The sequence below is a fragment of the Astyanax mexicanus genome, chromosome 1 (genome assembly GCF_023375975.1).
Source record: "Astyanax mexicanus isolate ESR-SI-001 chromosome 1, AstMex3_surface, whole genome shotgun sequence".
Classification (NCBI taxonomy): domain Eukaryota; kingdom Metazoa; phylum Chordata; class Actinopteri; order Characiformes; family Acestrorhamphidae; genus Astyanax; species Astyanax mexicanus.
In genome coordinates, this window is record NC_064408.1 from 97,260,757 (window position 1) to 97,287,155 (window position 26,399).

Sequence of the window (26,399 nt, forward strand, 5' to 3'; positions counted from 1 at the left end):
GTCCAATAAAAAAAAAACAAATAATTTTTGTAGATTTTTAGATTTACTTCATAATTTTAGAACATTAAATGTCTTAATGAATGTACCAAAAATGTTTTTCCAAAAATTACCTGACATAACGCTTTTTACATTGACTTTCATTGAAAATCTCCCTAAAGTAAAGTTGCTGTTTTGGAAATACATATTGGAAACACATGTTGGGAAACATATTGGAAAAATGTTTTTCATTGGACAGTGAGGATATGCATAATTTTCACATTAATTTTATTTTATTTATTGACTACTGTATTGCACTACTGTTTATTGCCCCATATATGTGTACTACAAATCTAGCCTATCAGTGTTTCATTGCACTGTACAACCATGTATTGTATAACCACAAAATAATTAACTATATCTAATTATATAATTATAATAACTGTATTAAGTAACTGCCAAATGTCTTCTCTAGAAAATGCACTAGAAGGGATAGAAGATTTCCCCTTTAACATTTTGAGGCATGAAGAGTCATTTTTACACACACACACACACACACACACACCAACCCCTCATACTGTATTGGGCATATGGGGCCTGACTCCATATGGGCACTGCATTCCGGCCACGAGTGGGTCTTCCAGGAGGCTGACCTACTTCACTGGCTGCTGGTGGGGCCGGTCAGGCACTTCCAGGCAGAGAGGAGGTGAAGGTGCAGCTCTGCTGGACGCCACGGTGTTGGGGAGGCAGTGTAAGGAGAAGATTGATGGACTTCCCTCCAGGTCCTGGGCCTCACACACAGGCCTGTTCTTGGAAGGAGCTCCTCCTGCACTCTCTCAACAAAAAGGGCAGGCTGTAAGACAATACTGAAGGGCTGTCAGCGGGCAAATTAACAATTAAGGACGAATTGATTAAACTAAAGGGATATTCCTGCATTTTTTCAAGCCATTCACTACCTGCTGCAATCGTAGAATATGCTTGATTTCCATGGAAAACAATAGTGACACATTTGTCAGTCTTGTCCTTAGAATAGAGCAGAAAACCCACAGCCTCTAAATAAGAAGCTTATTAGACACTTCTGGCCAGTTAGAGATTTCTATCTGTATATTTCTTTTTAATTCTTAATTTCTAACCACCACCACACAGCATGCCACTCTCTAAGTTGACTTAGAGATGTTTAAAAGTTTTTTTTTTTTAGTGATTTACATATTTATTACTTTATGTTACATTTTATTACTAGTATTATGGGTTAGTTGGGTTGAGTCATTACACATTGATGATGCAGAATTAATGCAGTAAGGTACATAAAGGTCTTAAAGCATCAAATGCTGCCTTCAAGAATACACTTTACCAGAAATGTCCATTTATTTTTTTTAAATTAAAACAGAGCTTTTAAGTCAATGTGATTCTTCAACCATTCTTAATTTCCATTCTAAAAACAGACAAGTCTGGTAGGTTTCCTGGGAGTTTTTTCTTTTTGTCTGGCCACATGCCTTTCTGACAGTTTTTGCTGCTTACCTGAACAACTGCGGTGCTGCTAATGGAACAGATACCAGATTTACTGCGAATATGGAGATTTCAGAGTTCTTGCTAAAATTAAGATTCATCTGCTCTGAAAGAAGACCACATCACAGTCTACATTTTAAAAGTTTTGGCCAGTGCAATTACACCAGAGTTATTTAAATCCCTAAATGGTTCCTCACTGCTTTAACTCAGGAAAAACGCGGCAAGTTAGGATTACTTTATATGCAGTTACTTAAATATAGAAATCCTTGAAATAAAAATCATGAAGCATAAAGGGTTAAAGGCATGTCTGCATAGTTGGTCATGGACACTGTTGTACTGTGTTCATGCTGCCTGTCACATTAAACATTTTACTAACCTTAGCCCACCTGAAGCTACTATAAAGAAAATTAAGGTCATGTCAACTGGTCTGGTCAGTATTAGAGCAAGCAGTGATACAGCGCTGCTCTAATTGTGCTAATGTGTTCTAGCTTGTTTACCAGAGAGATGCTATAAGGCAGACTGCATCGAGGCCTGCGCAACTGCAGCTACTGACAGACTCACCAGCCAATGCGCAGCAATCTAACTGCTGTCTCCTGCCACACACACAGCTGGCCTCCTGTCTGCCTATGTGCTAAGTAACCGGCGCTGGATGGGGCGGGTAGTGCCCCATGGCTGTTTACAGTCATCATGATGAGGACAACACACCCCTCCCCCGCTCTATATGCTCGTGCAATGCTGCAGGCCTCCATGTTTTGGTTAGTATGGTAATGCCGGCTGGACCAGATGCCCCTGCCCCCAGGTCCCAGGCGCCAGACTGGAGACGGCACAGCAGAGTGTTCAGAGGGCTAAAGGCCGCAGGTCACACAGATCAGACCTACTGAATTTAGGCCCAGAGGTGGTGTTCAGAACCATGAACCAAAGCAGCACAGATATTGTTTAAATTAAGATAAATCTTTGTATAGTAAAAAGTAGTACATCAAAAAAACACTGATGAAGTTTAAAGAAAATCTCACTTATTTTCCAAACTAACTTCGTTCTGCAGCAGATGGCCGCAACAAATGCCCATTGGCTTCTTTTATAAGCGCCTTTTCAGTCAACAGGTTTTCCATTCTTTTCCAAGTACAGGGAAATGTGTCCAAATTATTGTGCATAATAATTGACTGTACAATACACAAAGTAAGTGAAGATACGATTGAAATGCACTAAAACATTCCTTTCAGGGTATCAGCAGGTATAAACAGTCTATAACTAGACTTTATAATACTCCTCTGAGACAAAATTAAGAGCAGCTGTTCAATTATAAAATTAGAAAAACATCAGTAGAAAAACATCCAAACAGAACAGATTCTGCTAGCTAGAAGCAGGTCAAACACATACCTAAGGGTTTCATCACTCTGAGCCATTAATAATGCTGTTGGTTCATAATAAATTTCATACAAATTTGAAAATGGCAAAATGTAATGGCTAAAAATAAAATCAAATTTTGATTGATTGGCTGTGACATTTTTAAGCTTTTTTCTTTTTAGATTAATGAATTTCAAACATTTTAGGGATTCACAGCAATTACAACCAAAAAACTATGATCACTTGTTTTTGTTTAACACCATCTCATCCCACACCACTAATAAAAAACTTTACCCTTTTTTATTTTGTGCCCTGAAATGAATTATAACCATTCAAATAATAAAGCAAACAGTAATAGTATAATGTTCTCACTGAAAGAAAAGCTGAGAAAAGCCACAATACATTTAACTGCACAGCAAACAAAGCAATTTGAGCCTCATTATTTGTTTGAAAAGTCATACTTCATTCTGTGTAGATAGCTGAGGAGAATAAATTCATTTATAAAAAAAAAAAAAAAACTAGATTGAAGGGTGTCAAAACAGACAAACACAACAAACATCATCTTTAATCTAATAACTTTAATTAATAACTGCCATCATTGTTGACAGGCAACAACAATTTGTGCCCTAATAACAGCAGATATACACTTTACAGGAGAAGCTACTACATCTAAGATTTGCTACAGTCTACAGCCTTCCTGATGCCATGGAATTTTGATTGGGGGTCAGCCTAAAATCAAAAACGTCACTGGGAAGAAACTCAACCATTTAAAAACATATAGGTCACAACAGTATGTGAGGTGTAACAACATTTGTCTATGCAGAACTTGTGCGTAAGAAAAAAAAAAAGTGACCCAGGTGTTGCAATTCAATATAATACTGTTGACCTTTTTCCCACTTTTCTTTGTTCATAATCATAACGTGCAAGGGATGGTGATCAAATTTACTCACACCAACTCATTTCATATAATCACTTACTGCAAATCCAATGGACAGACTGTAGGTTACAAAACATACATCTTAAATTAAAGTCAAAGAAGAAATAAAATGCAGGTCACATGATTAAAAAGGGATACAAGTGTTATCCTTTTTTTAAGTACCATTAAGCCTTACCAAGAAAAGGCCAGGCTCTGGTAAAGAATACACTTAAAGTATTACTATAGGTGCCAAAGGGTTCTTTGGAGCGATGAAACAGTAGAACTTTTGAATGACTTTGGGTTTATTAAAGAACACTTCAAGTGGATGAGAAATAACTTAAAGGAATACTCCAGGGCTGTCTGAGTAGTGTCGGTAACATGCAGCTCATAACTATGGACAATGTCGTCAACAATTATCCCAACAATTAGCGCAAATTCAAGGGGTTCACTAATATGGGAATTTTGGGACAATTGTGATATCTGTTAATTGCTTTTGAACAGCAATTATCTGCCAATACTGACACAAATGTGAGATCATGATGCTCTACCTTTAAGACAACACATTTTCAATATGTGTGTAAGAAAACAAAAGTATCACAATATTACGATTTGCAATGCTGCATCAATTCTCAAAAACACAGAGGGTAGTGTTAAACTGTTTATTCAACCCTGCTGTTTTGACTGTATAATATTTTGTTTTTTCTTTTACACGGATTTTATGCAAACAGGTTTTTTATGCTAAACATAAATCGCAATACATTGATTCATATCTGCCGTGTCATGATACGCATCATATAGCCAGGTTCTTGCTAAAACACAGCTCTGGTTTTATGTCTCTCAACCAATTACAAGAATATCTGTCCATGAGCGTCTGCTACAGATACAGCCAAGACAGAGGAGTCCCCCCTTTAAATATCAATCCACTGAACATTTCCTTTACATAAATTAGCCTTTAAAAGTGTTCGATAAATTGAAGCTCTTCTCTTCTTGTGTAAGTACCTCAACAAAATCCAATCAAAAATGTATGTAAAATCAATAAAGACTGATACATTCTAATATACATGGATCTCTTATTTTCATGCTGTGAAAAGCATGACTTGTACATGACTTAGCCAAACACCATCCGTCCACCATCCGCATATTTCCCCTGAGCAGAAACACTTCTTCTGCTCTTTTTTTGAGAATGATGAGCGAGATGAGAGGCCAGTCCATGGACTCCTAGTTTCAAAAGATAAAAGACACTGTTGGCTGGAGAGATAAATAGAGAGAGGGTTTTGAGCTGCTGCTAACATGCAGAAATGACAGGCACTGATCGTGCATTTGGCAAGTGGGAGTGGCAAACAAGTTCAAAAATGAGCAAGTTGATGGAAGGCCCTGGACAAAGCTTGAGGTCATACTGATTTAAGTAGTAATTATTTTAGTAACTAAGAAGACCAGTATTGAAGACCTGACAAGAAATAATGCTATAGGTCAGAGATAAAGGTGAACATAAGACATAAGCAAGAAAAACAACAGAAAAGCCACACAAAAGCAAATTCATCAACAGTCAGAACTACAGTATCTGTCTATAGGTTAGTCCATAAAGATGTTACTACAGTGCTTGGCACATATTTAACAGAGTCGGTTAGTTTTCCCAAGTATGCAACAGCGAGTGGTGATTTCCCTTTTTCTGCATGCACTAAAAGGAGATATTTGATTATATAGGCTTGTTCAATAACACTACAGCAGCCATTGCTGGTGGTGCTCCAAATCATTCATTCATTCATCCATTCATTAATTCTCCCAAATGGTTCTCCGTATGTTTCTTAAAAGACTCAGCAAGCAAAGCAAAGAACCCAGGGCAAGTGAGTTCACTTTTCAGAACATAACCTCTGTCTTTATAAAGTGCCCAAAGTTCCAAGAAAGAGAAGTAGTTCAAAACGAAGCACAAACTGCAATGCAAAGGCACACACACAAAAGGATAAGGACTCAAAAGTGGATGAAAATAAAGGCATCAAAAGTTAGAGCATGCTTTGAAAAAGTCCCCAAAGGGGTAAAGTGAATTTAAAAAGGATTATCATCAAAATATTGGCAAAAAAAAAAAGAATAAAGATGGTAAAACACTCACAAGAGTTGAGATGAAGGGCAAGTATACAAAAAATATATAGAAAATAAAATAGACACCCAAACCTCATGCACACGAAGAGTTTCAGCGTACAAAACTGACCCATCCCATTTCGTCCAATTTGACAGAGCATTGAGAAATCTCCAAAAAACACACACAAACTCAATGCTTTTTGGTATCAGAAACGGTATTAGAAATGGACCCATAAAGAGAAACTGGAGCAAAAGAGGGTGGAACAAAAAAAATATATATAATAAAGATGGGCAAAAGAGAGCAGCTACAGAGGAGACGCTCGTCCTGAAACCCGTTTGTTGCTCTATGGCTTAGTGTCTCGTGTGTTGCGTGCGCTAAGGTGAGCCTTGTTAAGTGGGCTTTAGTTTGCAGACTGTACACAGCAGCCCGCAGCAGCGGTTTGGTGACACTTATGTTTATTGCGAGATGCACACAGCGATCCAGCACGCTGGGAGGGCAGCAGCAGTGGGAGCGGGGCAGGGTTTCTTTTGGTGGGTGATGTACAGTCGCGGGTCACCAGTAGAAAGAGCGGGTCAGGAAGTTAGCTGCTGTGCTCAACCAGCCCACGCCGTCCTGCATGGAGCCCAGTCTGGATACAGCCTTGTGCTGCTCCTGAGCCGGACTCTCGTCCTCGGGCAGGTAGTCTGGCAAGTCCATGTTCTGCTCCACTACCATGCTGGAATCTTCTTGGAATGGGATAACCACCTAGATAGGCAGCAGAAAAAGTAGGCACAAGCAGTCAGCTAGTGCTGGAGAGATCGTCTATACAGGGTTAGTGGTACTAAGGTCAAATGTGTTTGTTTGTTTTTGTTTTTTTTCTCAGACCTGTCTGGAGCACGAAGAAAGTCTGATTTAACCAGACTAAAATGTAAAGTGCTAATACACATTTAACAGTAAACAGCGATCTTTGTTGTACTCTTAGTAGTGATAAAAGGTCTTTTTAAAATCGGTCTTATATTAATATATTAAAGTTCGTACAAATTTTCTGTTAATTTGAAAAGTATGAACCAATACATTAATACTTTACTACAATAATATACTTTGCACATCATAATATTTAATAAAAAATAAAATTGTATTTGTTCCAGTCTACAGAACATCTGTATCAATTTGTTTATATTAATATAAAAAAATAATAATAATATATTATAAAAATAAAAAATAAATAAAGTTAGCATCCCCATATTTTTTTTCATTTGTGCTTTAAGTGGCTGCTAATGGCAGTTTTGAGGCTAATAACTTCTAACTCTTTACAAATAGTGAATTAAATGTAAACTGTTTAGATCAGAAAAGTGTAATGTTGAGTAAACAAAACAAGTAAAAAAAATGATGCCACCTGCTGTTCAACAGAGGAACAGCACACAGCAGAGGACACCACTGGCAGGACTGTGGCCACCATAGGTCATGACAGTGTAGCTGCAAGTAAAGAATGCCCTTCCAATTCTGCTGGAGAGGACATGTCTCTTAATTACCACACAGGGCCAGTTTAACTTGGTGTGTGCGCATGTGTGGTGTGTGTGTGTGTGTTTGTCTCCAGCCCCCCTACTACGAACTACTGAAGGGTATAAAGAAAAATTAGGTATCTAAGGGAAAACTGAGCAGATTTTGGAAAGAGAAGGGTTTAGGTTGGGATAAGCTTCAGATTCAGCTCCCCCAGGCATTCAGGCATCAGCAGCTTTCTACATGTCAGCCTGCATAAGACTCAATCTGCTCACGACACAACAGACAGACCACCAACACTACTGCCCCCACCTGCAGCGTCCTGAGGATGTGCACTCAACATCATTCACAGCCAAATTCAGCCGGGATGACATATGGCCACAGAGTAAAATCTAAAGTACCAACGATATCCCTAGTATTATAGTATACATCAATATATAATATTGTTGTCATGTGAAAACACTGAATCTCAAGTTTTGGCTTTGGCTTATTTAAATCTGACAGCTGACGTATTTTCATGATGGCTAATTAACAGATTTATAAAAATGTCAAAATATTGCTTGGTCTAATAGTTTTTTTTTGTACTGAATCAGTGAAAATTTAGACGTTTTTTTAAAGCTTGGCGTTTTGATATTTTGTGACAGAATTTTTTTTTTTTTTACTGAATATTATCTCAATTCTCATCCAATTTTATTACAAAACAGAAATAGCTGCCCTTTAAAAATACTTCTTTACAATAAAACTCAATGACATTTATTGACTAATGAAATATTACTTTAAAATAACTGACTAATAATCTCCAATAATTTTTCAAAATGTATTTTAACAATAAAATCAAGTCTCAAAAACATTAGAAATATCTAGCTCTGTTGGCGCTGTTGTGCAAATAGGGCTGCCACGATTAGTCGACTAGTCACGATTATGTCGACTATTAAAATAGTCGACGACTAATTTAATAGTCGATTAGTCGTTTTTTTTTTTTTCCTTTGTTTTTCTCTCCAAACCGCTGCGACTGCCTTTCTGTCCTGGACGCACATGCGCAGTAGTGGAAACCGGGGTAGGTAGTGGACGACATCTCAGGACATTATACAGACAGGCTCTGGTTTCATGGCTACCCCGCTACAGAACTCAAAAGTGTGGGATCACCAAGAAAATAAAAGTGAAACGCGTGCAATGCAATATCTGCAATGAAGAACTTGCCTTCCTCGGCAGCACAACCGCGATGCACGAGCACCTGAAAAGGAGGCATGTTGTGGCTGATTAAATGACGAAGAAGCTAAATTGCTATTTAGCTGCTAAAATTAGCGTAAACAGAGCGTTAACTTAGTACTTAACTTACTCATCTTGATAGCTTTAAAACAGAGGTCACTAATAGGCGGACCGCGATGCGGATCCAGACCCAGACGTTGTCACAAATGCCGTCCCAAACCGATAAACTACAGAGAAGGATTTCATTCTGACAGTGGCTTCTGTTTTCAGTGCTTTTCGGTGCAGTAAACTCACAGATCAGTCATGTGTGGTGTAAAATCACCAAACGCTCTCCTCTGCCAATCAGATCTGTGCAGACGGCTGCCCTGGCTAGTGAATTGGGACGCGGACGGGGAAAAACGCCTTTATAAAGAGATAGGGAGCCCAAGAACTGGCAGAAAAACAAGATCGGGCAGAAACTAAAGACACACTGAGTGCGACAGAGAGACGGTAATGTACACAATATCTGGACAGAGAGGCATTTTTTATTAATATACTTTTTTTTCATAATAGTTCAAACAACCTCACAGTTGAGATGTTTCATAAATGCCAGTGCCTTATCCTTATTTTACACAGTTGTTTACACTTTATGCTAAACAGTAAAATAATTGTCTGTTACAACAAGCTGCATATTTCATTAAAGGTTTAATGAACTATGATTTTAATTGTTTTTATTTTTAGTTAGCATATAGCTGAAATCTAATGATGGTTGTATAATAGCAGCTGCATTCTATTGTGATAAACTGTGTTTTATATTCAATTAACGTATGATCCGATTAGTCGACTAATCATAAAAAATAATCGGTGATTAGTCGACTATAAAAATAATCGTTTGTGGCAGCCCTATGTGCAAAGTGTTGGTAATTCAAAATACCTGTTTCTTCTAAACTAATACTTAAAATAAAGCTTTTAGCAATAAAGAAATATGACAACTTTAGCCTCCTCTGCACTTTTTGACCGTTGAAAACTGATTCACAAACTGTTGAGGGTTTTCTCACCTCAGAGCCATCTTCCCCTTTCACCACCTGCTGTGCTTTCATCACATTGGTTGACGCTATGGCTGAGCCCAAGGCCTGCACAAAAAAAAAGTCAGGTCTCAGTATGACACAGCAATAACTACACTGTCAATTACGCAAGTTTTAATAAGCATGAGCTCACCTCTGCCTTCAGGTCAGAGCGAATCCTGACCACACACCTCTTTACAGCCATTTGGAAGGTAAAGCTGATGACTCCCCGGATTTTCAGCAAAGCCTCCTCACAGAGACTTCTCCGACTCTGCCCCACACACAAACATACAGACACAAATATTTAAACTGTGATCATCACAATAAGATACAAATATTGAAACTGAGCTCATATAAGAAATGAAAATGAAGCCAGCAAAATGTGAGGCTAACAAATGAATCTACAAGACAACAGTGCAATATGGTTCTTCATAAAGCTTCATGTCATACAAATGATGTACAAATTGTTTGGCTGTAATACGATATGGCTAAGGGCAGCAGACCCATGTTGGTCTGCTCAGGCTCAATCTGACCACCATGCTGTTTGATTGCTGACATTTAGAGCAGGGGTCCCCAGCTCGCCTGACCGTGCTAAACGGCAGGGGCTGTAGCTGCGAGAAGGTGTCTGTACAGAGGGCTGTCAGCCACAGATGTCAGTGCTGTTGCTACTTACAGAGTCGTCCAGACCGTCAATCTGCAGCACCACGGTTTTGGCTCGCTTGTTAGTGGAGCCCAAGAAAAACTGGGCCTTGCGGCGGCACGAGGCAGCCGCTTCTGCCTGCTCAGTTTCAGCATTGCTGGCGTTCTGCAGGATCTCATAGATCTCTGAAGCCAACAGTTTGGTCTCCCCAGGTGATGTGCCCCTGTTGTAATAGTGAGAGATCAGTAGATTGTTTACACTATTTCATTAACACTACAAAGAAAAACAAATATCTAAAACCACAATTCATTCACAAATATTAAGGAACAATGCAATTGCCTGATTTAATTAACAAACAGACTAAAATACACTTTCTTATAGAGTCTGTAATTGCAAGATGAAACTTTGAATTAGGGCTGTACGATATGGCCCTAAAATATCACAGTATTTCATGACTTTTTTTAAACAAAGATACTACTATTGGCAATATGACAAAAAATATTTCAAGAATACACTACTGCAAGAAACTGAAAATAACATTATTATTGCATACAATATGATATTTAAAAAAACAAATATTTTATCATATTTGTAACAGAAGTCAATGATCCAGAAAGTCATGATTCTAATAATGCACTCCAAAAACCCCCATATATCCAGAACTGAAGTAAAACAAATTCTTCTGCTAAAAACAGCAAAAGAGATAATCAGGGGTAGGTGATATGGCACGATATTTCAGGGTATAATATTGTTCAGAATATTAAAAAATGTTGACGAAAATTATTGTGTATCATACGATACGGCACACCCTTACTTTGAATGAATTTTTAATGAACCTTGAATGAACATTTAAACCACTGTTTCCCAACCTGATTCTACAGGAACACTGCCCTGCACATCTAACACACTTGAATCAACTTATCACACCAATAACAAAACCGTTTCAGATCAGAAAATCCAGAAAAATGTCTCCTAGATAAACATTACTAATCACTGTTTTAAACAGTCGCACTATTGAATAAGAGACAGTTTGGCAGAACTCATGCATATGCATTTTTTCTTTTCTTTTGTTGGAATTTATCATATTTTAAATTATTTTAGGTGCTTAACAGTGTGTTATTGTTCAGTCAGTGTATTTTTATTGCCTAAAAATGATAACAAAGCTACAGAACTTCAGTACAACACGTTATTGCTGATTTGAGCATTAAGATGCTCAGTGTGCATTTATGGGATTTATGTTCCAGAGCCATCAATTTATGCTCCCAGCCACCAAGCTGGGTTTTCTGGCCAGGGGAAATGCCCATGTCACCATAATCCTTTGCTTACCCAAGACAAATTCAGGTCACATCATTTTAGAAATAGTTTAATGCAGATATACATCGATATATAAATAAAAGCCAGCCTATAAACTTTCCTTCATTATGTTTAGTCTACTAATGTGTGCATATCGCTGATTCTTAGATTAAATCTAAAAATGTTTTATTGTTGCCTTATTAGTGTCTGTATAGGCAGGGGTTGGCCTTGATGGTACCAATACTACCAGAGAGTGGGAAAGAAGGTGCCCTTACATCAGGAAGAAACACAGCACTTTGCCAACTGCGAGTACTGCTAGTACAACTGCTAGTTTTTGTGAAGCTCTGTGGTCAAAAGGTCTAGACACTTGCACTTGCTCAGAACAACCTTAATTCAGTGCTAACATTACCAGTTTTTGGACTTTGTTCCTCTGTAATTTTAAGTTCCTGGTTCATTACAATACATTTAGATTACAGAAGTTAAAAAAAACACAAGGTTACTAAAATGTCCAAAAAAGTGGCAATAACATTTCCGTCTCAAAAACACAAATGAACCAGAATTAAAGTAAAGCATGCTCCGCTATTTGCTGCAGTAAATTAGATTGCACTGCGTTTTACATTAAGCTTTTACAGCATTTTTTATAATCATGTCTATTTAGTTTCAAATCAGATAATGCTTGTTATGACAGGGCCACCTCACTTGTGCAGAGAAATTGTGCCCAGCACACACTTTGTTTGAACAAAAGGAGAGGGATCAGGTTTTCTGTGGAAAGTGCAAAGTGAGCTGATGTGCCTTCTCTCTTTTTTTTTTTTTTTGGCAGACATAAGAAGAGACTTACTTCTGCATGACATTCTGCAGGCTCAGCATCATGCCCAACTCGCCCTTCAGCTTCTCCCTGTTGGCACGGCATTCTGCCAGGTAGCGCACCGCCTGGTAGGACACAGACATTCAACAAGAGTCACACAGGGCCAGACCAGTGCATTGCCAGGCGCCACTGTGTTTATATGCTCAATACAAAGAACTGCTTGATTTCAGTGGGGGTGATTGTGTGTACATAAATAAGATATACATAAATAAGGAAATATACTATTAGAGAGACCAAATATCACACACAGATGTAATGAATGTTAAACTGAAGATAACAAATGTGGACTAAGTACACAACTGCAAAATAAACTGCTGAAACACTTTTGACCACACTAATCAAATATCACTGTTTATCCAGAATGTCTGTACATTTGGGCAGTGCAGATAAATGATGGAAACAAGACTGTGTTGATTTTTTTAATTACTCTTTACATCAAGCCACCCTATATGGAGCCATCAGTAACTCCTCTAGCAGGAGAAAAAGGAAGCTCCCACAGTACCGTTTTCAAGGAATGTGGCAGTATCCACAGGAGCAATGTTTGGCAGCATTAAGAAGATTTAGTGCCAATTAGGAAAACAGATCCAACACCATTGTTCACACTGCTTGGATGAAGAGAGCAGAACAGACGCCAGCTGTTCCCAGTCTGCCACTGTCTTATGGAAGTGACTGGGTAAATGCCACTAGATGGCTGAACTGCACCCTCACAGGGAGGGCTCTCTCTCTCCAGCAGGAGTCACTGTATAATGTAAGCTATTCTGACAGCACTGGACAGCAGGAGACAGTCATGTGACAAGGACACTCTAGAGGGGAGGGAGAGCTCTTTGAACCCTCTGTGCTGAGTTTGGTTGCTTTCAATGATGGGGATGGTGATATCGCGACCTCGATGCACCTACTCAATGCGTTCTACATATCAAGAGCCTACTTCAATAATTAAGAATACTATAATGCCTTTATAATGCAGTGTTGTCTGGGTACTACTGGTGGTACTCAAAGCATTAAAAGGGCTTACATTAGCTTACATTAAACTATTACAAAATAAAATCTATTAAATTTCCATCTGTAATTTTCCAAACATTGCATTTTTTGTGTTTAATGCTTTACCAATTAGAACCTGTAGCTATGCAAGCCTACACTTCAGGCCTTTACTCTCAGAACTACAGTTGTATTTATTATTATCAGTTTTATTGGCCCTAAAGTAAAACCCTGTGGAACGCCACAAGATATCCTATATCAACCTGTCACCAATAATTTACAACAGTTCCTGCATTACAGTTAATAGCTAAATAAGGTAGTAAACACTGAAGTTCACTGCTTGGCCTTAATATTTCTGAGATAGCTGATATCTGTATTAACCAGAAACAATAACCAAACAACTTACCATACTAAACTGGGCAAGCTCCACACATCAAAACAACTGGCAAAAGATTTGACATGCATATGTGTGAATTGCACCTCTATCTTACTGTGTATAAATAAGCATGTGTGTGGACATGTGTTCGAGTGAGGTGGTACTTAGAGGTTTTCATTTGTTTATTGGTGGTAGATGATGTAAAAAGTTTGAGAGGCATGGGAATATGCTTTTCTTTTTCTAGGCAATGTAACACAAGTGATGATTGCAAGATCTCACCAATAATGCAGAATAGACAACTTGAGGGTTTGGGTGATCAAGGAAGAGGATGAGGCCTGGCAAGCAGCCGTGGTCTTCTACAATGGCTCGTCTGTTCAGGGGGTCAGCAGCTAAGTCCCTTAGCTGGTTGACCACAGCTAAGGCATCTGGCTCCCCACTCATGGTGTGACCACACTTAGTGCCATGTACACAAGAGGGTCTCCTGAAGCTACAGGGGGAAAGAGACAGTAAAGAGAAGTGAAATTTAGGTGTTTAGGTATTTTAGCCTATAGTGTCTGATTAGGCTCAACACAGACTGGGCTGGAAAAGAGCCTCCAAGTCAAAAAACTGTTAACGTGGCATGTCAGCAGACAGTAGAGAAACGCATGCTAGCTGATGATAATGTCTATCACTGCCAGGACCAAACAAAGAGATACAATAATAATGCTGTGTATAGATGAGGGGACCTCTACTGGTTGGGTAATTGTAATGCATGAAGTTTGGCCTTCAGAATGGCATAAAAACAAGCTGATTTAGGATCATAACACAAACCTTCAGACGTGACAGTTAACTAGTTAATTAGCTAGCTAGTTGTCCTGTCTATCTGGAGGATAGCAAGCTAGCTAGTTAGCCAGCCAGCTGTTCAATGTAGCCACCTAGCTAGTTAACCTAGCTAACTAACTAGTATCTTTGCTGTCCTTACAGACAACTCGCTACTAGCCAGCTGCTAGCTAACCTACAGATTGGAGCAGTTTAAATGTCCCTCGTCTCCTTATTTCATTAAACACAATGTTAAAATTGATAACAAACCCAGTATTTGAGCACTGCGTGTGTACAACTAGCTAAGAGTTAACCTTGGACACCGTGTCGTTCGACTTCTGTCCAGGAATAACCTCACAAAACACGCCCAGGACAACAGCTCTCATTCCCAGCGCTAGCGGGCTGGGTTAGCTAGCTGCGGAGCTAAACTAAGCTAAGCTAAGCTAAAATAAAGCAATAGAATCTAGCATATGCTAAACTAAGCTAAGATAAGCTAGGCTAGCATATCCGTGCCTTACCTCGCCTCAGATGATCTTCACCTCCTCAGAGAATTCTGCCCGCCGCTGATTATGGTTCACTAGAGGACGTAGGCGAGCTAAACCAATGACATGAATAAAATAAACGCAACAAGATACGCGCTAGTTAGAGACTAACTATCAACACACACAAAAAACAAGCTAACGTTAATATGAAAACGTCCGCTTGGCCATTTCCAGCTCCACTTCCATGAACCACTCCAGCGCCCCCTGGATCCCTCCCCTCTGATTGGACCATGAAATCGCAGCGAAACTGATTTGTGGTCAGGATGAGACTGATCTTTTCTAATAAAAAATGTTTTTTGAGATATATTTTTGAGTAATACTCTAAAAACATTTTTAAATGCTAAAAAACTACATTTCTTAAGTGCTAGAGGTAACTAGCTAGAAAGATACTAGATATCAGTTGCTGGTAGATAATACACTATTTTCATTGGTCCGTTTGGCTGTTCCTTATTCATCATTCACCAATAGTAAGCTCAGCTGCCCTCTGGCCCACCCAGTTTTTAACATTATCTATGGTTATTGGCTGAAAAAAGTGGCATGCCAGACAAAGTGTCTTATCAGAAAACTTTTTAACTATCCAACAAGCTAACATATATAGACTGGTTGTGTGACAAAGTTCCCTTTAGTTCCCAGTGGGTATCTAGCTTGTTAACGTAGTTAGTTAACCTGACTGGTAAACTCTTACTTCTGTTTTGCACCGTTGTCTCTATTGTGTCACTATTGTCTTGTGTCTCACGTATGTCTATCTGTGAACTTGTTTTGTACATTTAGTGTCTCTCATTCTTATTATTTTAAATTTTATTTTGCTATACATGTTTTAACTTTGGAAAGGAGAGTAACGTAATTTTAATCATCTATATGTCCTGTGCATATGTAGTATTGGCTATAAAACTACTTGACTTGACTTGACTAAAGTAATAAGTAACATTCTTCCAATATGAGTATGACGAAGAGACTATTCTAAATGACTCATTCTGAGAATAAATAAGAATCATGCTAGGATAGAATGACATTATAATCTCAAAATATATAAATATAATATAAACATTTTTGAATGCTAAAAAATAAACAGATAGATAGATAGATAGATAGATAGATAGATAGATAGATAGATAGATAGATAGATAGATAGATAGATAGATAGATAGATAGATAGATAGATAGATAGATAGATAGATAGATAGATTTTCATTGGTCCGTTTGGCTGTTCCTCATTCCTGATTCACCAATGGTAAGCCCAGCTGCCCTCTGACCCACCCACTTCTGAAGTTTGTCGATGGCTATTGGCTGAAAAAGTGGCCGTACCTTCCACACCCGCCAGCGCACAGGTTTGGGAAAACTCCGTTAGCAACCTTAACAACTCAGCTAAGTGGAAAAGTATGGAGTTTTGGAGCTAGTTTAACAGCTAAAGATGGTCTCAGACTCCGCCGACCAGGCATTCTGAAACCCAGATGAGGTGTGTAATCAGTAAGTACACGGTGTCAGTGATTAACAGACCAGTTTGTAGTGTTTTAAAGTGTTTGTTTAGCTTGTTATTGAGATAGCAGTGTTAGCATGTTAGCTGCCCGGGTTGGGCAACCTTCTCCCGGTGTGGAGGCTGTTTGTCATTGCTGACCTCATGGAGACACTGAGTGCTGGGAAGTTTAGAGCTGGATACATGGATACTGTATTGTAACTAGTTAACCTTTCAATATGTTAAACGTATAAGGTGTGAATTAGGTGTTCTTCTCAAGCTCTTTATTATTATACAGTTTTAAAACATTTCTAACTATCTAGCGTTATAGCGAACAAGCTAACCTATCTAGGCTGGTTGACTGACTAATGGGACTGTCACGATAATTATATTATGACTTATCGTACGATATATGGAGGAATTGTGTTTATTTGTAGGCTATATTTGTTCATATAACAGTTACACACACTGTGAACTACAGTAGGTGAAGAATAAGGTAATTAGGTCTTTCCCAAACCATGAATAATTAAATTTGTGTTGTGTTTAAAAAGGTATATTTGCTTTGTTATGCTATTCTATTATCATTATTTTCAAGGACTTTAATGATCTTAAAATGACAATAATATTGTTTATGGCAATAGTTTCAGGGACTATACAGCTCTGGAAAAAATAAGATCTTTGATTTTACCAAATTGAAAATCTCTGGAATATAATCAAGAGAAATAGATCATCACAAGCCATCAAACCAAGCTGAACTACTTCATTTTTTACACCAAGAGTGGCATAAAATTATCCAAAAGCAGTGTGAAAGACTGGTGGAGGAGAACATGCCAATATGCATGAAAACTGTGATTAAAAACCAGGGTTATTCCACCAAATATTGATTTCTGAACTCTTAAAACTTTGTGAATATAAACTTGTTTTCTGTGCATTATTTGAGGTCTGAAAGCTCTGCATCTTTTTTGTTACTTCAGCCATATCTAATTTTATGCAAATAAATGCTCTGAAAGACAATATTTTGGAATATTTTTGGAATTTGGAAATGTTGTCCTTAGTTTGTGGAATAAAACAACTGTAATTTTACTCAAACACATACCTATGAATAGCAAAATCAGAGAAACTGATTCAGAAAGTGGTCTCTTAATTTTTCCCAGAGCTGTATATCATCCACTAAAAAGTCTTATTGTTGCATTCCTACTGAGTAAGTTCCCTTTAGTTACCAGTGGTTATCTAGAAAGTAATAATTAACAATTATTAATAATTAAGCAATAATTAACATTCTCTGAAGTTGAACAATGCCAACTAACTTGTCTCATAACTTGCTGTTGCTACAGGTTGCTGAGGTGAAAATGACACAAAATACGAGTATGACCAAGAGCCTGGTTTGATTACATCAGTCTGAGAATGAGCAAGAATCATGCTAGGATAGAAATGGACCTGGTAGGTTAATTTTAATATGCCTGTTACTGTAGAGTCACTGATTACTAATGGCATGTATCTGTACATTTACTGTAAATTGGTATGTAAGTTTGTATACTGTGATATAAATGTGATATGACTAACTGTCTGTGTAAATTTTACACTCCAGGCTTTTGGATCAGCTAAGCCTTATGGATCCTCTAGAAGTATTGTTAGAAGAATAGCTACAACCCTCCCTCTGGCACCCTGCCCTCGTGTCCACTTTCAGGTAAGGTTGAAAGACGTTCTATTTACCCACTAAACAAACAAGGCATAGTTGCAGGTTGTTTCATGCAGTACATTCAGCTCACCCTGTTTGTTGTGTGTTAAAATGAAACCTTCAGTGATTTTATAAGATGCACTATATGTTGTGTTTGAAATCTTAAAACATCATAATAGAATTTTATATCTTGGGCCTCTAGTGATTATATCTACAACTGTTTTTTTCAATCCAAGCAAAATTCTAAAGAATTGTGTTTAATAGTTTTATTTATGTAACAGTTTTTAGCATTTTTCTTAAACTTTCATTAGGTCAGATAGGCTTACTTTTTAGCAGTTATACAAAGGAGTATTTTATAAGCATAGATTATGTTTATTACAGTCTCTGTATTGCATCTGCTTAGTACACCTTTTTTTTTGTCCTCGTTCTCCAAACTTTTGTCCTTTTATTCTTCACATTGTGTGCATTCTCAACTCTGATCCTAAATTCCTGCTGTTCTATCTGTATTTTATCTTCTATTTTTATATCACTTTATTATGTTTTGATGTCTTGTGGTCTGTGTTGACTGTGAGCAGTGTATCATATGGTTGTGGAGTTTGTTGCATGCTTATAATACAGTCTCTTGAACCTTGAATCTCCCAACATTAAACCAAATACGAAACTATAAATCTATCACCTTGTTTTTCTTACTCTGTTTTCTCTCCTCTTCTTACTTTTCCAGCTGTCCTATCTCTCAGGGATGCAGCTTTTCTGCTGTAGGTTAGTTTATTGGCTATCTGTCTGATGTGTGTCCTTGTGTTTTCACAGAAAGGCTGCATAGCATGAAGTAATTAGAGTAATTTTGATTAATAGTGTTTATGACTGGTTGTGTGTCAGGAACCAACAACAGGAAGCACATTTTTGTGCTTTGGAAAGCTAAAAGAAAGATGTAAACCTACAAAACAAATAAATGTACATTTTATTGTCTTAAGTAATCATCACATTAGCCCAGAAACTCAGATCATGATGACTACAATGACAAGCTCAAATATACATTCTTCAATTAAATGATCTCCAGAAATAAAAATGGAATTTCACTGATTGAAGTCAGTTTCAGTAATTTCATTATGAATTTTAATGCAACGAGGGAATTATACAGGTATCTCAGCAACAGAAACAGACAAATATAAATGTTTGGAAAATCAATATTTACAATTTAATTTGTTATTACTATGAGGGAGTGGACAAGGCTTTACTATGTATTTGATAAACACAAATATAATTGGGTTTCACGTTTTCCAGACTATGGTTTTTAAATAATCCTTTACAGACTAATCTGAGCTCTACCAATGTGTCATGCAGGGTGTTTGCCAACGAAGTATTTCCAAAGATCATGTATAGATAGAAGACTCTGCATCATTTAGAATACTCCCTCTAATACTACGTTAAAGATGTTTCTTGGTCAAGGTGCTGTAAATAATTTTTTGTGGAAATTTCTAAAGTTTTCACAGGTGTTTACACATGTGCCTACTTATAACCTTATAGTTTGGGATCTGACAAAAACATGGGCATTCTTTACTCCTCTGCTGAGCAAATCCTTAAGTTATCCATGAGTCATTTGCCCTCCTCCACCTTGACTGCATGAACAAAGCTATCAATATTGTGTTGCCTTGGGTTGTCAGTAGCATACCTATGTATGCAGGGATTCTCTGTTCCAGCCATAGGGGGCGCCAACAGATAAATAATTACTAGATAAACCTTATTCTTCATTTAGTTTGTTAATTATTTAAGTTGTCCAAGGATGGGATAGGAACTCAAAAAAAATAACTAGCTTCCTTAATGTATGTTTATTTAGTATTTAATAATCATTAAATAGTTAGTTATTATGTGATATTAACATGAGCATATCAGTTGGCTTAACTCACATTCACTTCATGCATGCTATCCATTTTCACAAAAGAAGAAGAATTTCATAAGTTTTTATCAATTACACCATGTAACTCCTGCCTGTGCTTTGCTAACCAAAGGCACACTTAAAATCTTGCTTTGCTTTTCCAGTTCTGTCTGCGCTCCAGTGGTTTTGCTTGTGTTTACTTGCGTAGTGTATGAAGCTTGTTGCACTTAAAGTTTCTATTTTTTAATTGTAATTAATTCTCTTTGTTTTTAAAATATGTAGCTTAGTTCGTTTTCTATTGGAGCTGGGCCAGGTATTCTTAACACTTCCCGGGGACAAGGTGGGCTTGTAGCATCACTAGCTGATGTAGGTTGGATCGACCAAGAGGAAAATTATGTGTCTGGCAGTAATGGGTAAGTAGTTACTTTTAAAATAAACATAAAGTTAGGAATATTGTAGCTAATGAATAGTAGTAATGGAGTAAATTTTTCTTAATAGAGATCAGTAGGTCTTTAATGCCTGATGTTGTATATACCCTTTAGGTGGGAGGCGGGCTCAGGGCTGGCGTTTCGCCATCAGCAGCGGCCAACCCTCCGGCGCCAGCGCTCCTTACCCAGCATGCATCGAGCACAACCTGCCCCACAGAGCCAGACAGTGGTCAATGACGAGGCCATTCAGAAGATTAATGCTCTGGAAAATGAGCTTGCAAAACTCCGATCCCAGATCGCTCAGATTGTGCAGGCACAGGAGCTAAGTGCACACGCTGGGGGTAAGATCAATATCAATGAGCACTGAACAATAGGTTTGGACACATGCACCGTAGTAAGCACACACAGTGACCTACAGTTAGCACACATGCCCAGAGCGGCATGCAGGAAACAGTGAGGGTTAAGGCCAAGTTATACTTTTGCGTCAAATCTACGCTGTAGCTCAACAAGCACCTCTCTTGATATGTATTTACATGACCCAGCTGCAGCTGTGATTGGGTTGATGCAAAGCTGCTGGTACGCATACGCAGTAGTATAAACATGCTCTGCTCCATAGTGCACTCTCACTGGATATGCGTGGCAGTTTGCAGAGCTAAGGTGTCTGACCCACAACCCTGTAGCTCGGTGCTGTAAGTACAGAGAGTCTCCACAGCTCTTTCAATAAGCCTAAAAATCAAATTACTTAACTTAAGGAAACTCAGCATGTTCCACAGTGCATGTTTTGTTCTCAAAGCACTTGCCTTTTTCAGTAGGATCATTGGATATTCACTCACCATGTCTTCTACAATCATTCGTATTTACTCATAAGTCCAAGCTATGCATAGAAAATGTAATAGTCCGTGTTAACTACCTTGTGCATACTCTGAAATTTTAAAATTGTCTTGTAACCCCAGCCCCAGCTCCAGGTGGTCCTCCAGCACCCTCAGCACCTCCTCCTCCACCCCCTCCGCCACCACCTCCTCCCCCTCCGCCACCACCTCCTCCCTGCCCCGGCATGCAGAGGAGCGTTTCTGCAATCGACTTGATTAAGGAAAGGCGTAGTAAGAAGTCTGATCAGACAGTTGTTGACCCGGGACCCAAGCAGCCAGAGATGCCCAACATGCTGGATGTGCTGAAAGACATGGGGAAAGTGAAGCTTCGTTCCGTTAAGAAGTATGTGGAAACCTAATTTATTAGTTAAGTATCATTATACCTCTAGATAAATCTGTTGGCAGACAGATTTTGATCATGTAATGGGTGAACAATTAGATTATTTCTGATTTTAGATTTTCTAGCCACTGACATGCGTTTTGAAGCATGTAGTAAAGAATGACTGATGTTTGAAAAAGATGTTCTAATTAAGTTCCAATATTTCAGGCTTATTGTTTCTGAAATATCAATCTTGTTTAGTGTACAGCACCCACATCAAAGATGTCCAAAGACGGACGCGTATGCATGTAGTACATACACTATATTGCTGATCTGTAGATCCTGTGCAGTTTGGAGGTCTGTAGTGACTGACTCAGCCCTTTTCACTTTGCTATAATACCACTGACAGTTGACTGTGGAATATTTAGTGGAGGGAAAGTTCACGACGAACTTGATCCAGCACCATGCTGGAATACACGGAGCTCCTGAGAGTGACCTGTTCTTTCACTAATGTTCATAGCAACAGTCTGAATGCCTAGTTGCTTGAATTTATACATTTGTGGCCATAAAAAATACTTGAAACTAAGTTTAGTTATTTGGATGTGTGAGAGGATACTTTTGGCCATATAGTGTACCGACATGCTTGCATGCAGCAAGTGAATGAATTGTCCAATGTGAGGTGTACAGTGAGTGCATGCCTGCCTTTATCTATGTTTTGTATCTCTCGTCTGCAGTCTCCCTGAAGAAGGCCAGTCTAAACCCAAGCCCAGTGAACCTGTAGACCCTGCTGCTCTCATCGCTGAGGCATTGAAGCGCAAGTTTGCACACCGTTACCGTAACGACAGCGAGTGCGAGAGCAATTTCAGCCTCCCTGCTCGAGAGTCAAAACCCCACTCAGATGCTCCTGTGGTAAGATTCTTAAATTCTGATTTCTCTTCTAGTTTCTGTGCATTGGTGAGACATGATGTTCAAACCTATTTATTTTACCTGAGTTGTGTTTTTTCCTTTTGCCTAATTTATAACTTTTCTTCTGTTTGCTCTGCAGTTTGGACAGCACATGTTAAAATCAACTGGAAAGAAAAAACTCGTCTAGGTGGTGGACAGGTTAGCTGCTATACAGTGTGGTGATGTCACTCACAGATATGCCTTATCCTCTGAACTGAATGCTAAAGCAGTGTCTTGTGTGTAAATACGAACCGGCACATAGCTAGCAAAACACTAAGTGGTCAGTCTGTTTTTTTTTTTTTTCTTCGTTTCTTTGCTGCATAAAACACCAGCAGCATAGCATATCTATGTAATCTGTGGGTATTATACTGTCAAAGTAGGCTATGTATCAGTGTACTAGTTCTTTGTAGTACTTTTTCTTATTTATGCCAAGTCTTTCCAAAGTTTTGACCAAGAGTGTTTGATGTACTTTTATGTACATTTGTATGTACTTTTGTGATTTTATTTGTGTTTTATGTTTTATCTGTTCAGTCACAGTTCAGATTAAGGTTAAGGGAAAGTAATGACAGAACACCTACCAAAGTGTGTGGATTGTGCTGATGAACACCCTTGGTGTATATATAAAAATGGAACTATGAAACTAACACTATGGAACATGTTGCCTCTTGATTTAGTTATGTGGCAGAGAATGAGCACTTTCTACAATTTTGTTTGCTACAGTTCAGAGCTGTTTGTAAGCTTAGTCTTAATTTATGTTGGGATTTTATTTATATTTTAGTTATTAATAATTTAGTCTTTTATTAAGTTGTCACTTGAATTATGTAGTAGCTGCTTGTTTCAAGTTGGGAAAATTGTTCCTTTTAAATGCTTTAAATTAGGATAATTATTTTGTACTGTGTTATTTACACTAACAATAACATCTAGCATCACAAGTTAATGAGATTTGTATGTTCTTTTATTTTTTGTTTTGCCTTGTTTTCTCAGTATAGCAGATGTGCACGTCTTGTAGAGGTTTAGGTTGATTATGTAATTACAACATGCTATTGGTATGCTATAAATCATTCATTGTCTCAGACAGTTCCTTTGTGGCTGAATGCTGAAGACCCCAGTGTGTTATAGTAAACAAGATGGGTAAAATTATTAATGCCATCTTTGCATTAAAAACTAAAATATAAATCCCTAGATAATATATAGAGCAATAAGTTCATGTGCACACATCAGAAAAAATGCTCCAATTCTGTTTTCTTGCCAAATCCAATATATATTTTTTTAAATCATTTATTTAAATATATAATATTAATATAATATAATATTATAATAATAATATTACATTGGCAAATATAATAATATTTGCCAATGTGTCTTAGCAGTTCATGCTCCTATACTGATGTGCATAAAATTAAAAAAAGGGCAAGACAGGACAACCATATTCCCACACAGATGAAATGTTGTCTCTGCCTTTAACTCATTTATGCAGTGAACAAACACACATGCACACTAGTGAACATGCACCCAGGGAGCACTGAGGGAGCAGGGCCCAACAGTGGCAGTTTGCCAAATCCAGGCATCAGACCCACAACTTCATCTTCTGTGGCACTGTGCTCTAAGTGTTGAGTCACTACTGCTCCAGTTTGTCGTTTGTGTAAAGTTTTGATTTTTATCTTTATTAGCATTACTGGAGTAATCAGGGAGTTCCAGAAGCACAACTTGCTATTTAAAAGGCACATAGTTCTACCCAGAAATTTTGTTTGTGTCTTTACTTTCTTTAAACTTTTTTTTTATATATATTTTCTTTTGATGCTGCAGCAATGTCCTGTGACCCCGATCAGGCATTATACTGGGCATACATTATGGAAGTAGAGAAACAGTGCATTTTACTCAAGCCCTTCTATTTTTTGTTGAAAATAAATACCCTAAGTATTTGGGAAAGTTTTCCCCTTCAGACAAATTAAATACATTTTAGAATAAAGGCCCAAATCAGAATGAAAAATATCAGGTTCGGTTTGTTGTGATATTTACACTACCACACATGATGTCACAATATGATTGGATTTGTTTTTCATTGACTCCAATCAGGTGGGTCTCGTCAAGCCCCAGGTACTAAACTTTCTCTGGTCCTGTGGTGATTTTATTGCCCCTGGATGCAAGACTGTGACACAGAATGTGTCTTCAGTTATTAGGTTATTTTCAGACTACAGGCTATTCGGATTTGTTGCTGAAATCAGACCTGTTGCAATGACTGTCCACACTTGTTTGCAAGTGATCAGATCAGACTTGCATGTCCAGACCACAACTTTTGATGCTCGTTTTGGATGCCCGAACTTCCACCTGTCTGGATTTGGTGTACTTGTGTTTGTCCTGTTGTGACGGACTCAAAAGACACATTTAAAGTTCGATTTAAGAAGCCAAACAGGATGCATCTGTAGAAATCACATTATAGTCGATAGTAGATTTCAAATCACCTTTAAAGGTTTTGCAAATATTACATTTTATCTGGTTTCTGGCTGTCCAAACATTTTTTTTAAATCAATCTGTATAAAATCCAAATATACCAAAAATTCGATTCTGTAGCACCATAGCCTGGTAGTTGAGCATGTGTGCATGCAGTAAATGTGCAGTGTGCTATGTCTCTAAAAAGGAGAGTTTTAAAGTGTATGTGAATGAATTTCCATGGGGACATTAAGGAGTTTGGCTGTTTGCTGCAGTCATCGTGAAGAAGGCCAGTCCTGAAACAAGCCCAGTAAAGCTGCACAGCCTGCTGCTCTCATCACTGAAGCATTAAAGAGCAAGTTTGCACCACCTCAGTCCTCACCGATGTGTATTTAATACTCCCTGTGTTTGTTTGCTTGTCTGTTATGCTTTCATGCACTCACATGTGGACTGCTGTTTGTCTTGTTACTGTTGCTTATGCCTGTATGTGTTCCCTTTCTTTTGATTGTTTTTTTTTCAGTTTTTACATCCCTCTTCTTCCACTTTATAAAAACAATTTGAGATAAATAATTACGCTGTAGTACATTGTAATATAATTATGCAATTGGTACTTTCAGAACTGTTATTGTAAAACTGCAAAATGATCCGGTACTTAAGAGTGTGTTTGATGCCTTAGTAATTCATTAGACTAACCTGAGGAACAAAGAGGAGAATTAAGGGTAACAAGTTGTTTTGGTTAAATGCATGTTTAATGTATGAAACTACATGGACATATATATTTCTTGTTAGTCAATGCTGTCAAACTGGAAGATTTTTAGATTTTTGTTTGTTTTTTTTGTAAATAAATTTGATAAATGTTTGTTTGTAAACCGAGTATTGATTACCATGTGTTTACATGTTTGTTTTAGGTTGTACATCTATTATTTGCCAGTAGAGGGAAAACTCATGTCTGGGTAAGAGGTACAACCTACATCATCCAATTGCACACTCGGAGAGCCAACCGCAGTTTTAGACCTGCAGTTCTAGACAAGCCGCAATTTTAGACATGCGCCACTGGCATCCCATGATCAGAGATTTATCATATTAAGAATTTAAATGTGCTTCAAGATGTTTAAAGTATTTTATGTTTTTTGTTGTTTGCCTAATTTATTTTGAGAAACCACATATTCAAATTCAAAATGGCAGCTTTACATAAAAAGACCTAACTTTGTTTTCAGTGGAAGTCAAGGTAAAGATTTTTTCAGCATGTTTTGTCCGGGGTTTGATGAATGTCTGGAAAACTTCACCTGCCTGACAGCACTGTGCCAGCGAGTTTCGAGGAGGAGGAAGAATGCTACATGGTTGTTTTTCAGGGGTTGGCATAGT

The 26,399-nt window shown here is 38.0% G+C and overlaps 2 protein-coding genes across 3 annotated transcripts; one reads left to right on the forward strand and one right to left on the reverse strand.

Moving 5' to 3' along the window:
• Nucleotides 1-3,384: 3,384 nt before the first annotated feature.
• armc1 (armadillo repeat containing 1) lies at nt 3,385-15,261 on the reverse strand. The gene is made up of 7 exons (XM_007248948.4): nt 15,016-15,261; nt 13,979-14,186; nt 12,322-12,413; nt 10,224-10,413; nt 9,705-9,821; nt 9,545-9,619; nt 3,385-6,563 (listed from the first exon to the last, which is right to left on the reverse strand). Exons 2-7 carry the CDS (start codon nt 14,138-14,140, stop codon nt 6,372-6,374), a joined length of 828 nt encoding a protein of 275 aa, XP_007249010.1. The 5' UTR covers nt 14,141-14,186; nt 15,016-15,261; the 3' UTR covers nt 3,385-6,371.
• Nucleotides 15,262-16,343: 1,082 nt separating this feature from the next.
• Nucleotides 16,344-25,893, forward strand: mtfr1 (mitochondrial fission regulator 1). Of its 2 annotated transcripts, none has more exons than XM_007248947.4 (8): nt 16,344-16,495; nt 17,827-17,932; nt 18,081-18,179; nt 20,326-20,456; nt 20,586-20,812; nt 21,425-21,683; nt 22,394-22,568; nt 22,705-25,893. In XM_007248947.4, the coding sequence occupies exons 2-8, from the start codon at nt 17,897-17,899 to the stop codon at nt 22,750-22,752; spliced, it is 975 nt and encodes a 324-aa protein (XP_007249009.3). In that variant the 5' UTR covers nt 16,344-16,495; nt 17,827-17,896; the 3' UTR covers nt 22,753-25,893. The 2 variants fall into 2 exon arrangements, with proteins under 2 accessions (XP_007249009.3, XP_007249008.3); XM_007248946.4 differs by having other exon boundaries at nt 16,348-16,506.
• The last annotated feature ends 506 nt before the right edge of the window (nt 25,894-26,399 follow it).

Coding starts and splice junctions, on each gene's coding strand:
- armc1 (XM_007248948.4), bottom strand. CDS start 14,140: ATGAGTGGGGAGCCAGATGCCTTAGCTGTGGTCAACCAGCTAAGGGAC. Junction 9,822..10,223: donor TTGACGGTCTGGACGACTCT/GTAAGTAGCAAC, acceptor TGTGTGGGGCAG/AGTCGGAGAAGTCTCTGTGA. Junction 6,564..9,544: donor AAGGGGAAGATGGCTCTGAG/GTGAGAAAACCC, acceptor CTGCCTATCTAG/GTGGTTATCCCATTCCAAGA.
- mtfr1 (XM_007248947.4), top strand. CDS start 17,897: ATGAGCAAGAATCATGCTAGGATAGAAATGGACCTG. Junction 20,813..21,424: donor GCTAAGTGCACACGCTGGGG/GTAAGATCAATA, acceptor TTGTAACCCCAG/CCCCAGCTCCAGGTGGTCCT. Junction 22,569..22,704: donor CCCACTCAGATGCTCCTGTG/GTAAGATTCTTA, acceptor TTTGCTCTGCAG/TTTGGACAGCACATGTTAAA.